General features: G+C 47.7%; 1 protein-coding gene across 12 annotated transcripts in view; it reads right to left on the bottom strand.

Annotated features, from left to right (window-relative positions):
- Nucleotides 1-703: 703 nt before the first annotated feature.
- Nucleotides 704-16,476, bottom strand: part of TRAPPC10 (trafficking protein particle complex subunit 10) — a 102,344-nt gene continuing 86,571 nt past the window's right edge. For all 12 annotated transcript variants that reach the window (XM_070597779.1, XM_070597781.1, XM_070597787.1 and 9 more), the window contains 3 exons: nt 5,862-6,039; nt 4,271-4,465; nt 704-3,922 (listed from right to left, as the gene is read on the bottom strand). In XM_070597779.1, the coding sequence (XP_070453880.1) occupies nt 3,684-3,922; nt 4,271-4,465; nt 5,862-6,039 (612 nt within the window). In that variant the 3' untranslated portion in view covers nt 704-3,683. The remainder of the gene's footprint in view (nt 3,923-4,270; nt 4,466-5,861; nt 6,040-16,476) is intronic.

Here is a 16,476-nt window from a genome sequence, read left to right as displayed (position 1 = left end):
GCCCCGGCCACGCCCATTCCCCCGCCCCCGAGGCGGAGCCCCAGACCCGGCCCCGCCCATGCCCCGCCCGAGGCGGAGCCCCAAACCCCCGGCCCCGCCCAGAGGCGGAGCCCCAGTCCGACCACGCCCACTCCCCCGCCCCGCCCGAGGCGGAGCCCCAGCCCGACCACGCCCATTCCCCGCCCCGCCCGAGGCGGAGCCCCAGCCCCGGCCACGCCCATACCCCGCCCGAGGCGGAGCCCCTGCCCGCTGGGCCCGGAGCCGCGCACGCGCGCCGGGCCTGGGCCCTGGTTCTCACCTGCCAGGGCCGGGCTCGGCCGGCGGCCTGGACGAACCGTTCAGGCAGCAAGTAGGTGAGAAGGTCTGACCCACGCTTACTGTTTAACAGCTCTGTATTATGAACGGGAGATCAAAAAGAACGAGACTCTGAACTGAACACTACACTTTTCCGAAGAGTTCTGTCAAATGTTAGGTTGGCATATACGTCTACAAAAAACCCGAAAACCGTTCAGACTTAGATGTCGTGGCTCTTGTGAGCTCTTGGCTAATACGTTATGAAAAATCCCCCAATGCTCCCCCAAAAGTAAATCTACGCTTTGAGTTAGGAACAAGGATTAGGGAGAGAAAACCAAGAAAATTCTTTAACTTTACACACTCAATTTTCACACCCCACAGCAAAAGAAAGCAGTTCAAAACAGCAAAGTTTCTTCTTAAAATGTGTATTTTCAGAATTATAATGCTTACATTTTAAACAGTTTTAATACAATGTTTTTAGTCTAACAATATATTACAGAATAATGTGAAGAATGACTTTCATAGTAAACCATGAAAATGGAATTAATACCTGCAGTGTCAAAGTCACCAACTTGTCACCTTTCCAGTCACAGAATCCTAGCAAATTGTCTTAACAATGCTTTCCGATCTTATAGCCTGACGTATAGGACAAATACATTTAGAGAAAGGGGCATTTTCATGAAAAATCAAATTTTAAAATCACGTAGGACTTATTTTAAAGATCACAGTTGACAGTAAAACATTTAGATCAGCCTAGTTTGTTCTTTTATCAAAAGTAGTATAACTTTTCATTTTATAGACACACCTGGAGTGTTTAACTTCATTTTGTAACAATCTTATTGTAAATACTAAAGAAAAATTGAATAGAAGCCTGCATTTTCGTTACTAACTCCTGAGGGGCTATCTAGCCTCATCAGCTAAGACTAACACAGGAACCCGACCTACCACAGGCTCTGCTGACAATGGAACTGTAGGTAGAAGTCATTTTCAGATTAAATACAACAATTTCCACATTAGCATCAGAAGAGTTATAATTTTTCCAGTCACAGGAGAACCCATGAAATTCACCAAAATTATAACTTCTTTTCCACTTGCTGGTATTTACATGTTCCACAGGTATCTGTAAAATGCCTGCATATTCTTTTTTTGATGCACATTCTTATTTAGCAGCGGCTACCTCTTTACAACAAAACCAGCTCGTCTCAAACACATAATTTTATGCCAACAAAAATGCAATTACAGCCTTTTAGTTAAAAAAAAAAATGACTTGAAGCTTTAGGTAACATTCCTCTTGTGTGTAAAAAAACAACAGAAAAACACAGAGACACCCATGCAACTTAGATTGCAAAAGATCCTTTGGGTAATTAGGGCAAAAAAACCAAACCTGTGATAAATTTGATTTCATTGAATTTCCAGACAATAAGAAACCGCCATAAATATTTTGCATTACCCCTCTAAAATATGTACGTAATTCCAGAATTTCATCCTGGGATTAGAACCCAGACACAGAAATCCCATGCCCTTCCAGAAGGGGAGAGGGAAAGTGAGCCTGTATATCCAGGAAGGGGTCGTTCCCAGGCTCCAAGGCTCACCACGCGGGTTAGAGGCTTTTCTGCGTCAAGTCTCAAACATCCCTTCATTCACAGGGCTTGGCAGATCTGTGGGGCAATCATCAATTTTTCCAATAAAACAAACATTTTAGAAACGCTAAACTATCATTAGATTTGGAAGTTCTAATTTGCCTAACTAGTTGACCAAGTTTATTAAACTGCACATAAGGAAGATAAATTTCTGAAAAGTTCAAACAGATATTTTTCTTCTTTACACATTTTTCCAATTTCTATAAATGAAAAAGACACGGGGGCAATCACACCACCTTTATTGTTGAACAGGTTAGAAGACAACACACAGAAGCGTGAGGACAACGGCTCTGTTTGTTAGTCTGAACTGTGTCTTCGGACCCCACGCCTCTCAAGCAGGCGCGAGCCGAGCCGGGGCCAGGACAGCTGCAGGAAGCTCCTTTCTCTCTGAGGCTCACACACTTGAGGTTATTCACACGAGGCCCCGCCTCTGCTGGACCTGACTACACTTGCTTGCCTTAATCTAGACAAATTCAATCCCAACCACACTTTCCCAGTGAATTAAGAGTTCTCTTTTTCATATGTACAAAAATACATCGCTTTGGAGAGCTGGAAAAGGTTTAATACATACAACACTTATTTACAAGCTGTGACTTTCACACCAGTAAAAACAAACACACATTTATTTTGTCCTTAATTTTTGGTGCGACTTATACATAAACATTACATCAGTTAGTTTGTACTTTTAAAAATAATAAATCAACCATATGTACAATTAAATTTACAACCAAAAGCAAATTCATCTGTTGGGATGGTGTGACTGCAATTTAGTGGACCAGCAGAGAACATTCCAAGACTTTCATCAGACTAGAAATACACTGAGAGGACCCTTCTCATCTTCATTTGAACCTCTTAATCACTAAGATTTAAGGTGCAAAAGAAAAATATTGATTATACAGTTACAATTACACGTAAAGACTTTAGGTTTAAAGGTAAGTGAAAAACAACACATTAACCCTCACATATATAATGATAATTAAAATAAATATATATTTAATTCCAAGTGCATATGATATTCAATCAACATTACGGGGAAAAAGGGTTGCAGAAACATTTACTCCTAACCTCTTTCAATAATGAGTTGTTCCTTACGCCCTTGTCTAGTCTGCTTCAAGTACCTTCCAAATGGCTCCAGCGCATGGAGGTCCCAGGCCCGCTCAGTGTGACATCCCAAGGCACAGAAGGGGTCACATTCCCTCCCCATCCCACCCCTCAGCCCACCCACCTGCCCTAAAAGGGTGTTATTCTAGAAAACACAACTAGATGATGTGTGGTAAAGGACTGTGTTTTACTCCTCAGGAGACTCACCAATCCATCTGGTCCAGAAATTGGGCAGCCGTGTGACCAGGAAGGCACACGCGTGTCACTAATAGTACTACAAAGCCTGCTGTGTCCACGTGAAAGACACAGGGACTTCCACCAAGACCAGCAGACTGAGGCTGCTCTGGTGAGCCCACTCAGGGGTCTTTCACGAGCCGGGAGGGAGTGACGTCAGGAAGCGGGGCTCTGGGCACACGGTGGACACCAGGGAGATGAGAAAACAACATGTAATCTGACACCACAGACAACACAGAAATAGCAATGTAACTCAGCTGACCAGCGGTACACTGAGATTCTCTGATGCGTCCATGGCCAGGCAGAATCCCCAAGTCTGGTCAGAGCTAACTGTTAGACTGGAGAACAGGCGAGTCAGGATCCCTTCAAGTGCACTCACACCAGGTCTGGGGCATGTGTTAGCCCGAGGCCTGGTCATGTGACGCTGACTTCGAGGACATGGTCGTCTTTGCTGGGGAGGACCAGGATCTGCATGCCTGTGCTGGCGTTGAAGACCTGGCCGGGCGGCAGCGCCTGGAGCCGGGGCATGGGCAAGCCTTTGTGCTCGCTGCTGGCGGCTGAGTGCACACTGCCCCTGCTCTTGACGCTGCTGCTGTCCAGCTGGTCATCCACGTGCTTGTCCACCGACAGGCTGTCGTTCTCTATCCAGCTATCTGCAAAACGCACAGCAAGTGAGACACGGGCCACACAGACGCTGACCCTTTACCCACCCTGGAGAGTAGCAGGCCACCCCAAGCCAACCTCCAGGGCAGAAGACTGTTAACGGAAGCTACCGCCGTAAAGAGAACCTCCCACCTGGGTCGTCAGAGGATCGATCTTAAGAGCAGGGCCTAGGACATGGAAGCCTGACAAGTTTTGGTATTGGATTCGGAAATTATCACCAGGCTCTGGGAACGTGCCGTTCAGCAGCAAGCCTGCTGCCTACAATGTCCGTTTATGAGCTCTGCGCACGGAGCCCTCTCACGCCAGTGCTGAGTGTACGTTGCATTGCGAGTCCTTACCAGCATCCAGCTGTGAGGAGTGCGCAGAATGATGGGGGAGGTACTTAAACAGCCTGACGTCGGGAAGGGGGAGGTAGCCTGCGAAGAGGGGCATCACCTCCATGTGGACTCTGTGAGTGGCCTGCGCGGCCACAGGCATGGAGATGACGCCAGAACTTTTCCCACACACTGCCCAATTGCTGCTGTTGTCAACAACTGAAACAAAGAGGGAAACCACTGTTTTACTCCGGAAAAGGACATTCAGTATTCATAGCTAACACAGGAAATGGACGTTGGCACAGTGCGGTTCACCAGACTAGAGCTCACTGGGACTTCACCAGCGGCGGCTACCCAGTCTTGAGTATTTGGCAGATATTTTCTTGAAAATGAATGGTGTGAGCCTGTCACTTCAAACAAGCTGCCAAGACATAATTTGAAACTCAGGTCAAAAATCAGAATTTTGCAAAACCTGCATTTGCCACTGTGAACTTGACAGTGTCCCAATACTCAAAAACTGTCCTGATGAGTTCAGTGTAAGCTTGAAACCAATGTGAATTTGTGATCCTGTGTAATGAAAGGTGCCAACACTTGGAAGATCTATCTGCATAACTCAGGAACCATGGTTCCCAAGTGATCAGTGCGCAGTGTTACAAGATGATGCCTGGGTACAAGATCCTTTAAAAATGCAAGACAGACGAAGGACTTGAAATCGAGTACACAAAGTTCATTCACTGATTTCAGGTTCCAGGTTGTAACAAGCCTGTGAAATACTAGCACTCGTCAAGTTCTGGTGTAGTATCAAACAAGAACATCCAGTTGTCTGAAGGCTGTTAACATACCCTCCCTTTTCCAACTACGCATCTATGCAAGGCTGGAGTTTCCCCATGTGCGCCGGTCAGTACGACATGTCACCACAGCCTGGATGCAGCAGAGTGGGAAACTCACTTACCTTCCACAAGCCAGAGAGCACAGAGATTTGAAAGAATGCAAAGCATTGTTCTTCTCGCTATTTTTGTTTGTTTTGGAAAACAGTTCTTTTTCAATAGTGTCATGTAATGGGTCTACCATTATTTTAAAGTAAATAAATAAATAACTGTTTGGCTCCTCAACCATTTTGAGAGTACGAAGGGCCTGACACCAAAGCTGAGACCTGCTCCTGAAGACGCCCAGGCCCTGGGGGAGGAGGGCCACAAGGGCTGTCTGGGAGGGAGGAGGGGAGAGGAGCCGTGCATGTGGGGGTCGAGCTGGGACCTGGGTGGAAGGAGGGTGAGGAAGGGCAGGAGCCGTGAGTGCAGGCCACTGAGACTGCTAGGTAGCAGAGTCCAGCCTTGGCTTCCAGGGTGAGGGGAGACCTGACTCACAGGCAGGCAGACGGGCCGCTGCCAGTGCCACTGTGCTCAGCACGGGCTGACGACTGCTGACGACACCTGTTTGGAGAAGGCTCCTGATAACCACGCTCCACATCATGCGGGCCTAGGGCCCCTTACATGACCAGACACTCCCACGAGCTCTGGCCTCCAGCACGCTCTCTCTCAGAGAAGACACGACACCATGTGAAAGGGAGGGCTCAGTCCGTCCGGCAACAGTGGGGGAAGGAGGCACGGCGACCCACCTTCGTACATCAGCTTGGTGGAGAAGTACTCGTCGGATTCCATCAGGGCCTCATCCTTATCCACCTCCAAGAGGCCCGAGAGCCGCGTGATGGACACCTCCAGGGAGCAGAGCGAGCCGGTCTTACAGTGCTCCGCCCCCGAAGGGGGCAGTATCTCCGCTTTCACGTTATATAATGTCTGGGCAAGAAGTGGGGAGAAGAGGACAAAGGAGATGAATACACAGTCGGAAGAAACGCTCCTGCAGGCCGGCGTGGCGCTGCCCACAGACTTGAATGAGAACGGAGGAGACGTCCACGCGGCTACTTCACTTCAGGTTACCCAGAGGACTGTGCGCCTCCCTCAGCGACCGCCTGGGGACACGCTCTTGGGAAGTCCGCCCCTCCTAATGCTGACCGCTGTCCAGCACGCACGGCGGGAGAAGGACAGGATCTTGCTCTCCGTGTGCCCAGCACCCAGGGGCAGGGTGAGCAACAGTGGCTCCATTCACTTCCTCTGCCCAGCGGACAGTGATCGATTCCCTCAGACAAGCTGTCACTTTACCCCATATGCTTCAGTATGTATTACTAAAAGTCATGGGCTCTTTCTCCTAAACACGCCATGATCACAATTAGCAAAACTGACATTAATTCCTCGGTATCACCCAATATTGAGTCCATAACCAACTTTCTGCACAACGTATCTTTCTCCATGACCTATTTACCTGATCGTCACATCTATTCACACTTGCCCTACATTTTCTCACAATCCAGGACAAAGACCCAAGACCCGCACAGGGGACCACGGGCTCACCCCCACAGGCTGTGGTTCCACTTTTGAAGGATACTGTCTAGAGTGCAGCTCAGCTACTCCACGGTGCTCTGCCTCGCCACTCATTTTGTTTGGCCAAGCGGCTGTGAAGTCCTTAAGCTGACATTGGCCTCTCATGAAAGCGCATGCCCCGATACCAGCCAGAGAGCCACAGGAAATGTAAGTCCCTGATGTGACTTCCCCAACAGCCCTACAGATCAACAGCACCCCTACCCCTGCCTCCCAGCCCTTCCCCCACGTGCCCCTTAGATAACACTCCCAGGGACTTACCAAAACCCACTCTTGTGGTTTGAATTGACCAATCCAGCTCTGGCCTGGGAACGCCAGAGCACTCCACCCACAGAGCCTATGAAGGCACGTGCCCTGGGGCCTGCTCTCTGCCTGCACTCTGCCTTGATCTCCCTGTGTGGCCCCTCCAGGAGTGCAGATTACTTCCTCCAGCGCCTGTGAGCAATACACTTCTCTATTTCAGTTTCTCGTGGTCTTTTGTTGAACCAGGGCTCACCACCTAGCACTCTATGCTCCACACACCAAGTGTTAATTTACCAAAGTCAGAACAGGTATATAATTACAGAACAACTCAATTTAGAAGTGTTCTGTTGGTGTTGTAACATGTTCAAAGAAAGAAGATTTTAGGATTTCAAATAGCCAACTGTCAAGATAAAGCATTTTTCTGGGACCTAACAGGCTAAACAGTAATCCTGGATGGGCTTTGCTCAGGGATTTCCCATCAAACACCCAGTTACATCTGTTTGGAGATGCAACAGACTTCTACCGATCTGAAGGGGGGCAGCCCCGGCTCTCACAGGGCCCTCTGACTATGAGGGTGTCAAAGACGCCTGCGCGTGCAACGCAAAGGAGCACAGTGCTCGGACTGAAGCAGAGCCATCTGTCATGGTGGATGGGGCAGGGGCAGGCAGGGGAAGGAGTGCTGCGCGGAGAAGACCAGCAACGCGAAAGGCTGGCTCAGGGTCTCCGGCTCCTGAGATGCTCATGGCTGGAGCACACCAGTCTGGAATGTTTCTGAGCCGAGCCAACGAAGAGTACGAATTTGCTTAGAGCTTGAAAGGAAGCCCAGAGGGAAGAGCGATGGAGGTGTGTGTGCTCGTTAGCGTGTGTCCTGGAACACTGCTCTCTGGCTGCACATGAGAAGGAGAGGAAGGGCTGAGGGGAAGCGCTGGGCCAGAAGCTGGCAGTGAGGCGCCTCCCGCCCCTGACAGCCACTGCTGAGGCTGTAGGTACAGAGCCTAGAAATAAGCCTCCTGAGACATAAACTTCAACATTTAAGGCCATCAGTTTTCGACAAGGGTACGAAGATCATCCAGTGGGGAAACAACAGTCTTTTCAACAAATGATGTAGGGATACCTGAGTACTCACATGGAAAGAATGAATCTGGACCCCACCTCTCACCATACACAAAGGTTAACTCAAAGTAGACTGCAGACCTGAATGTAAGAGCTAAGACTGTAAAACTCTTAGAAGAAAACACGGGAGGAAATCTTTTTGACTTTGGGATAAGCAATGATTTCTTAGATCTTACACCAAAAGAACAAGGAATAAAAGAGATTGATAAGTAGGACTTTATCAAAATTAAAAACTTTCGTGCTTCAGGGGCTGGGCCTGTGGCCTAGTGGTTAAGTTCAGTGCGCTCTGCTTCTGCCGCCTGGGTTCAGTTCCCAGGCACACATCTACACCACTCGTCAGTGGCCATGCTGTGGTGGGTGATGTGGTTCAAGGCTGCCCCAGGGAGAGAAGCCCAAGGCCTTCTGGCCTATATGCCGATCTGTATCACCCTCAGGGACACATAGGACATCCTGATCTGATTCACATCTAAAGTTATATGACCACCCGATAACCAGACTCCACCTGCACTGATACCATTTCAACGACTTTTTTACATGATCTTTCCTTTGTCTAGTAACAATAACTCACATACCTATGCCTTGTAAATTTTTTTTTTTTTTGAGGAAGATTAGCCCTGAGCTACTACTGCTGGTCCTCCTCTTTTTGCTGAGGAAGACTGGCCCTGAGCTAACATCCATGCCCATGTTCCTTCACTTTACATAGGGGACGCCTGCCACAGCATGGCGTGCCAAGCAGTGCCATGTCTGCACCCAGGATCCGAACCAGTGAACCCCGGGCCGCCAAGAAGCAGAACATGGAACTTAACTGCTGCGCCACCGGGCCGGCCCCATGCCTTGTAAATTTAACCCTACCATCAACACACTGCAGCCCTTCACCGCCCACGAGCCGTCCCCATGCTATTCTCTGAACAAAGGAGCACTACCACCAGATCTTGAGAGTCCAGGAAATCTTTCTTTCAACTCCTCAGCTCGCCAAGCCCACATCATTTCCTCTGGTGGCCCGTACAGGGATCTTTCTTGCTTCACGGGCTTGTGCGCTTAAGTTCTGATAAATGCACTTTTCTTCCTTGTGGCTTCCTCTTTTTCAAGGATGGATCTGAATTCACTTCTTCATCAGCAACCTTCTCGGACAGCTGCATGAATACAAGTTTGCCGCCCGTGGCTACTCTATGGGGCAAACCATGGCATTCGGCCCGAAGAGAATCAGTACCTTGAGCCTTAGGGTGATGAAGAATGAATTGATGCGTTCCTTCCTAATCCTATCTCTAATACATAAATTTGACGTGGGCGCGGGTGGGCCTCTTAAGTCATCAGGACGGTCGCCAATCTCCAAGACTCCCGTGACAGGTTTCTTTTCCTCAGGCTGGACTGGCATACCTCCCTATGGCTCCTGACCACACTCCGAACTGTGGGAAAGTCCCCATCAGGACTCCAGTTCAAGGAAAGTACCAAACTTTAACCTTCCGTTGAGTATGGGAACCCCTTCTTGGGAGAAAACTCCAGGATGCCACTGGGTAGAATGGCCCCAAGACCGGCAGAAAATTCTTCACTGTTTTTCTCTTTTCTTTTATCTCTGGGACCATTCACCAGGCGCCTATTACTGCCAGGCATAATAGGGAAGACAGACAAGGGATGCAGTGCAGGGGGATGCCCCCATCACCCCTTGCTCCAAGAACCCCAGAGGCAGAACAATGGGTAGGATGCTGCCCTAGGTTCAGGGGGGAATTTCAAGGTGATGGGCCCTTTTCTTTCATCTTTCTTCTTTTGTCTTTTTGCTTCCTAGGACCATGGGAGCTTCTAATTCTGTTCTTAAGGACTCACCTTTGGGTTGCCTTTTAAATAACTGGGCAAAATTTGATCTACAAGATCTAAAGAAAAAGAGACATTTTTTACTGTAATACTGTTTGGCCTCAGCATACGCTGAATGAGGAGAAAGGCCAATGAAAGGCACCCTAAATTTTAATACTATTTTTCAACTAGACTTACGTTGCCGCGCCTGGGAAGATGGTCTGAAATCCCTTATATTCAAGCATTCATGGCCCTATATCAAGATCCTGAACTCAGAGTGGTTTGTCGCATGTGTCTAGCTTCCCCCACTACAGTAGAAAAACCCACACCTGACATATTAGATGATGACTGCCTTGTCAGACCTCCTCCGAAGGCCCCTGCAGCTCCTGTCGATTTAACCTGTCCCGAGGACTCAAAGACCTGAATATCCTCTCCCTACGAGGAGGAACCTAAAATTGAGTCCTCAACCCTCATAAGTTCTGCTGGTCACACGAGGAGTGGGACCTCTTATAATCCCAGACATTTCCCTCTCCACGAGGTAGCAAACAGGGAAATGGGGACCATTCGAGTCCATGTGCCATTTTCAGTGTCTGATATGGCTCAACTAAAGACAACTCGGTAGACATTCAGAAAATCCTTCCCAATTTATCAATGGCTTTCAGCAGCTCATCATGATGTCTGAATTGACCTGGCAGGATATTTGTATTATTCTTACTTGTTGCTGCACTACAGACAACAGAAATCGTCTTTGGGTGAGAGCACGTGAATTTGCAGTTGACTTACATACTAGAGACAGACATACATACCCAGCAGGTGGCACTGCAGCACCAGATACAGACCCCAAACGGGATTATGGGGATGAAGAAGATTGGACAACGCAATCACGTGATTACTGTTTAGAGGGAATGAAGAAGGGATTTTCAAAGCCGGTTAATTTTGACAAACTCCAATAAGTAACTCAGGGAACAGATGAAAACCCTGCTCCTTTTCAAGGAAGATTAGCTGAAGCTATTGGAAAATACACTAATCTAGACCCTACTTCTCCGGAAAGGATGACCGTTCTAAACCTGTACTTCATTACTCAATCTGCCCCAGACATACACCAAAAACTGACTAAATTGGCCTTGGGTCCTCAAACAGCTGTACAGAGACTTTTGGAGGTTGCTACTCAGGTGTTTAATGATCGGGACTTGACTCTTAAACAGGATAAGGACAGAAGGGCAAAATTACAGGGTAAGGTACAGGCTCACATTTTAGCAGCGGAATTGCCACAGAAACAGGCTAACCAGGGGCCCAAGTCTCAGACTACCAATGCCGGAGGCCCAGGTAAGTCCCCTTGTTACCACTGCCGTCAACTTGGACACTGAGCAAACAGTGCCCAAGAAAGGAGCTTCCTCCTGGGCCTGGTCCTCTCTGCAAGTGAGAGGGACATTGGAAGCGTGACTGTCCTCACCTCCAGAGCGAGGTGGGGCCAAGAACACACTTCCCTGCCTGGAGATGCAATCCCGAAGACTCTGCCTGAAGGGGCCCAGAGGCCAGTCTGGCAACCATCACCACTGAACAGACTGAGCCCCGGGTTCCTCTGGATGTGGAGGGTAAGCAGATCAATTTTCTTATTGATACGGGAGCCACTTACTCTGCACTTCTTTGCCACTCTGGCCCAACTCCTAAGTCCCCATCAAAAATTGTGGAATAGAGGGTGACTCTAAATTTTGTTATCAAACTCTTCCTTTATCTTGCCAATATCGGACTCAGATTTTTCCCATACTTTTCTAGTCCTACCTACTTGTCCTACTCTACTATTAGGGCGAGACTTAATGAAAAAACTAGGAAGCCAATTTATTCTGACACACGAGGAGGATGGCTTGTTTGCCGCTCTCTCTCCAAGCTCTGTTGTTTCCCAGATTGCCTCTAATATTCTACCCCATATATGGGAAGCACTTGATCCCCAGGTTTGGGACTGCTCCCTTCCAAGAAGAGCTATAACAGCTTAGCCAGTCTCTATTACCCTGAGAGACTCTTCTCTTGTACCCCAGAAGAAGCAACGCCCTTTAAAACCAGAGGCAATTCTAGGATTACAACCCTTTATATTAAAATTCCTCAGTCACGGCCTCCTTAAACGATGTCAGTCTCCCTATAACATTCCTATCTTGCCTGTAAAGAAGCCAAATGGAGATTATCATTCGGTCCAGGACCTCCGCATAACTAATAAGGCCACTGTTCCTACCACCCCATCGTGCCTAACCCAGATACTATACTTTCCCAGCTCCCAGAAAACTCTAATTGGTCCACAGTCCTGGACTTAAAGGATGCTTTCTTTTGTATTCCTCTGGATGAAACCTCCCAACCTTTATTCGCCTTCGAATGGAAGTTTCCTAATGAAGCTCTTCCTATCCAGCTGACGTGGACAGTCCTCCCCAAGGTTTCCGGGATAGCCCCCATTTGTTTGGAAGGGCCCTAGGCAAGGATCTGCGGGATGTGAAACTCCCTGCCGTGGTTTACTACAATATGTTGATGATATTCTTATTTGTAGTCCCACAAAGGAGGATTCTGATCACAATACTGTCCTTTTCCTTAATTTCTTAGCCCAATGGGGATATCGAGTGTCCCCACAAAAGGCACAAATTTCACGACAGCAGGTGTCCTATTTGGGCTATGATTTAACCCCAGGACACCCGGCACTTTCTATAAATAGGGAAAAGACTACTCTCGAACTTGGACCACCAAAGACAAAAAAACACCTTCGCATTGGGTATGGTAGGAGTCTGTCGTTTATGGCTTCCTCAGTTCGGGGTAATAGCAAAGCCTTTGTATGAAGCAACCAGAGGACCTGATACAGAACCTCTGAAATGGACACAAAAGGAGGACAAGGCCTTTCGGTCAATTCAATAGCAATTGTCTTCTGCCCCAGCCCTGGTTCTGCCTAATGGCAACCAGCCTTTTACTCTTTATGTTGCTGAAAAGCAGGGCCGAGCCCTCGGTACCCTCACTCAAAGACTAGGCCCAGAGACCCAAATTTTTGGATATTTCTCAAAAACTCTAGACTCGGTGGCTTTGGGATGGCCAGCCTGCTCAAGGGCTGTAGCAGCCTCAGCTCTTTTAATTGAGGAGGCCTCTAAATTAACTATGGGACAACCTTTAACAGTCATCACTCCCCATCAGGTACAAGCCGTGTTGCAAACTAAGGGCATAATGGATGACTGGAGGACGTCTAACTAACTGTCAGGCCATCCTCCTAGACACCCCTGAGGTCATCCTTCAGATGCGTCGAACGATTAATCCGGCAGACCTTACGCCCGGTCCTGACTACCCAGTCCAGGATTTGAAGAACACATGCTCTCAAGTCATAGAGCAGATGTACTCTAGCAGGCCTGACTGCTAGATTCCCTCCTGAGATAATGCAGATGACACCTGGTTTATAGACGGCAGTAGCTTCACAGAACAGGGGCTATGCAAGGCAGGCTATGCTGTAGTCAACGCCTCACACATCAATGAGGCACAAGCCCTTCCAGCCAACACGTCCGCCCAAAAGGCTGAACTCACGACTCTTACCCAAGCCCTTCACCTGACGAAGGACATGGTTATCAATATTTACAGCGAAGCATATGGTTATTAGTATTTACATTAACTCAAAATATGCCTTATTGGTCCCACATGCACATGGGGCCATGTGAAAGGAAGGGGTTTACTCAATACAAAGAACTCCCCTGTCGAACACGGAACAGAGGTTTGGGCTCTTTTGAGTTCCGTGCTTCTTGCAAAGCAAGTGGCCACGGTCCATCGCTGGGAACGTCGGAAGGCTGCATCCCCTGAGCAGGGGCAATAATTTCAGTGACCAGGAAGCTACACGGGCAGCTAAACAGAGTAATCTTTTCAGCTTACTCCCCATTCCCCCTGCTTCAGGCCTTATTAGTCCTATTTATACAAATCAAGAAATAACCCTGGGGGCCGGCCGGGTGGCGCAGCGGTTAAGTTAGCACGTTCCCCTTCTTGGTGGCCTGGGGTTCACCGGTTCGGATCCCAGGTGTGGACATGGCACCGCTTGGCATGTCATACTGTGGTAAGCGTCCCATGTATAAAGTAGAGGAAGATGGACATGGATGTTAGTTCAGGGCCAGTCTTCCTCAGCAAAAAGAGTAGGGTTGGCAGTAGTTAGCTCAGGGCTAATCTTCCTCAAAAAAAAAAAAAGAAAAGAAAAAAGAAATAAGCCTGACTCAAGAAAAGGGATACACCCAGGAAACAAAAGTCTTGGCTAATTAACGATCAGGGAAACATTTTCATACCTAAAAGCCTTCAATGGAAATTCGTTAACAGAATTCATCAGGCTACCTACTTTGGCAAACAATCCTTGACTCAACTACTTTCTAAATCCTTTGATGGGCATACTCTCCATGCCACCATTAGGCAGGTCTGCTGCTCTTGTGCCACTTGTGCTCAAGTAAATCCAGAGGGGGCAGCTAAACCACCTCCCTTCTTGTGGCCTGTATGACGATGGGGCACCTATCTGGCGGAAGACTAGCAACTGGATTTTACTCAAATGCCTCCCTGTCATGGCTATAAGTATCTTTCAGTATCTGTCGGTACCTTTACAGTCTGGATTGAGGCCTTTGCTTGTCGAAGTGAACGGGCAATCGAAATAACAAAGGCCCTTCTAAGGGAGATCCTCTCACGCTTTGGCTTGCCCAAGACCTTACGGAGTGCTAATGAGCCTCTTTCATAGCTCAAATAACACAACAGGTCTCTTCAGCTTTACAAATTAAACACTATTGGCATTTGGCCTGGCACCCAAAATCCCCTGGGCAAGTGGAAAAAGCAAACCATACTCTAAAATGACATCTCTCCAAATTAAGTCTGGAAACTTGGATTATACTCTTACCCATTGGCCTCCTATGGATGAGAACTGTCCCTAAGAACACGTTAGGGTTAAGCCCTTATGAAAGCCTGTATGGAAGGTCCTTTCCATCTGCCGATGTAGTACTGGACTCTGATTACCACCAACTATACCGCTATTCCATTGAGGCTGGTCTAATACAAAAGGAACTAAATGAGTATGTGGATAATCATTCACCTAAGCCAGACGCATTGGCTGCCGATATATCTTGCCAGGTAAATCCTGGAGATGTGGTACATTTCAAGGAATGGAAAACACATTCTGATGGGCTAAGCCTAAAATGGAAAGGACCTTCTCAAGTCGTTCTAAGTACCCCCACAGCTGTAAAGTTAAAAGATCATACTTCTTGGACTCATATTTCCTGAATGAAACCTATGACTTCTTTATAGGACAAAGCTGATCCATATCGTGCTGTTCAACTGGACTACTCCTGTGAACAAACTCATGATTTAAAACTACTTTTTAGAACAAAATGAGCCCTATCTTCATTATTTTCCTCTTATCTCCTTTTGTAATTACAGACAATTCTTTTTTAAAATGGGCTCAACATTATGCTGAGCTCCGGAACCAAACCCCATGTTGGGGTGAGGACTCTTGCCTCTGTCTAGTACTTCCGGCCTCCCCTGGTGGGTCCCTCCCCTCCAGGGTACTGATTGACATGCAATGCTTCCCTTTACCACACAATATATTTCTAGCTCTTCTCTTCTACAAGATTCATCTATTACTAATCATAATGTCTCCCTGTGGCCATCTGTCTCTGATACCTGGGAGCTCCCTGGCCACAATCAAACTTTTCCTTCAACTCTACTGCCCAAATACTAACTAGATTCGCCTTGTCACAGGTGGATCATAAACAACGGGTTCCTAAAGTAAAGTCCCCAACCTATCGATATACACAGGATGGACTGTATCAAATTTGGGACGAATATATTTGGCTCACTCCTACTAATGGTCAACTCAGTCAAAAGGCCACTCTATGTTGGGAACAAACCAACCACACTTGTGATACATGGCCTAATAGGACCCAACCTATGGGACAAATTCCCTGTCAGATGTGTTCTCCTGTCATAGCCTTAAAAAATATTGACTGGTTTGGGACTGACTGGGGTAGATGGCCCAGCATATGTTGGTTAGCCCCTAACAGCACTCAGTGGTTATGTGGCTCCAACTTATGGCCTTGGCTGCCGCCTGGATGGATTGGACGGTGCACCCTAGGCTTCATCTGGATGCAAGGTAGAACTACATTTACTGTATCTCCTCCCGCTAACCTACCCAACCTGCAACAGCGCTGGACCCGCTCTGTCTTCCCCTGGTATGATCACCTTGCCTCAATTTTCCTTCCCCAATTAGGAATCGAAAGTGTCATCTGGCACATGGAAGCCCTAAACAAATTTACCGTGAAGGCATTAAACAATACACAACATATCCTTTCACTGCTCAATTCAGAAGTGTCCCAAACGCGTAAGGCAGTCCTCCAAAACCGAATGGCACCGGATGCCTTACGGCAGCACGGGGGGCACTCGTGCCATTATAGAAACTGAATGTTGTGTCTATATTCCCGACTACCATCAAAACATCTCTGGCCTCCTATCCGATACGCGTCACCAAATTAAATCTACGTCTGACCCTACACTATCCCTGAGTGATTGGTTGAACTCCTGGTCAGGACCAGGTCTCCAGACTACTATCAAAGCTTTATTCATTGGGTTAATCATATTGCTTGTATTTCTTATTATAATTTGTTGTCTATTTTATTGTTTGTC

Source organism: Equus przewalskii, chromosome 27 (assembly GCF_037783145.1).
Source record: "Equus przewalskii isolate Varuska chromosome 27, EquPr2, whole genome shotgun sequence".
NCBI classification, from domain to species: domain Eukaryota; kingdom Metazoa; phylum Chordata; class Mammalia; order Perissodactyla; family Equidae; genus Equus; species Equus przewalskii.
The sequence above is the reverse complement of the archived record's forward strand: the minus strand, read 5'-3'. Positions and strand labels throughout refer to the sequence as shown.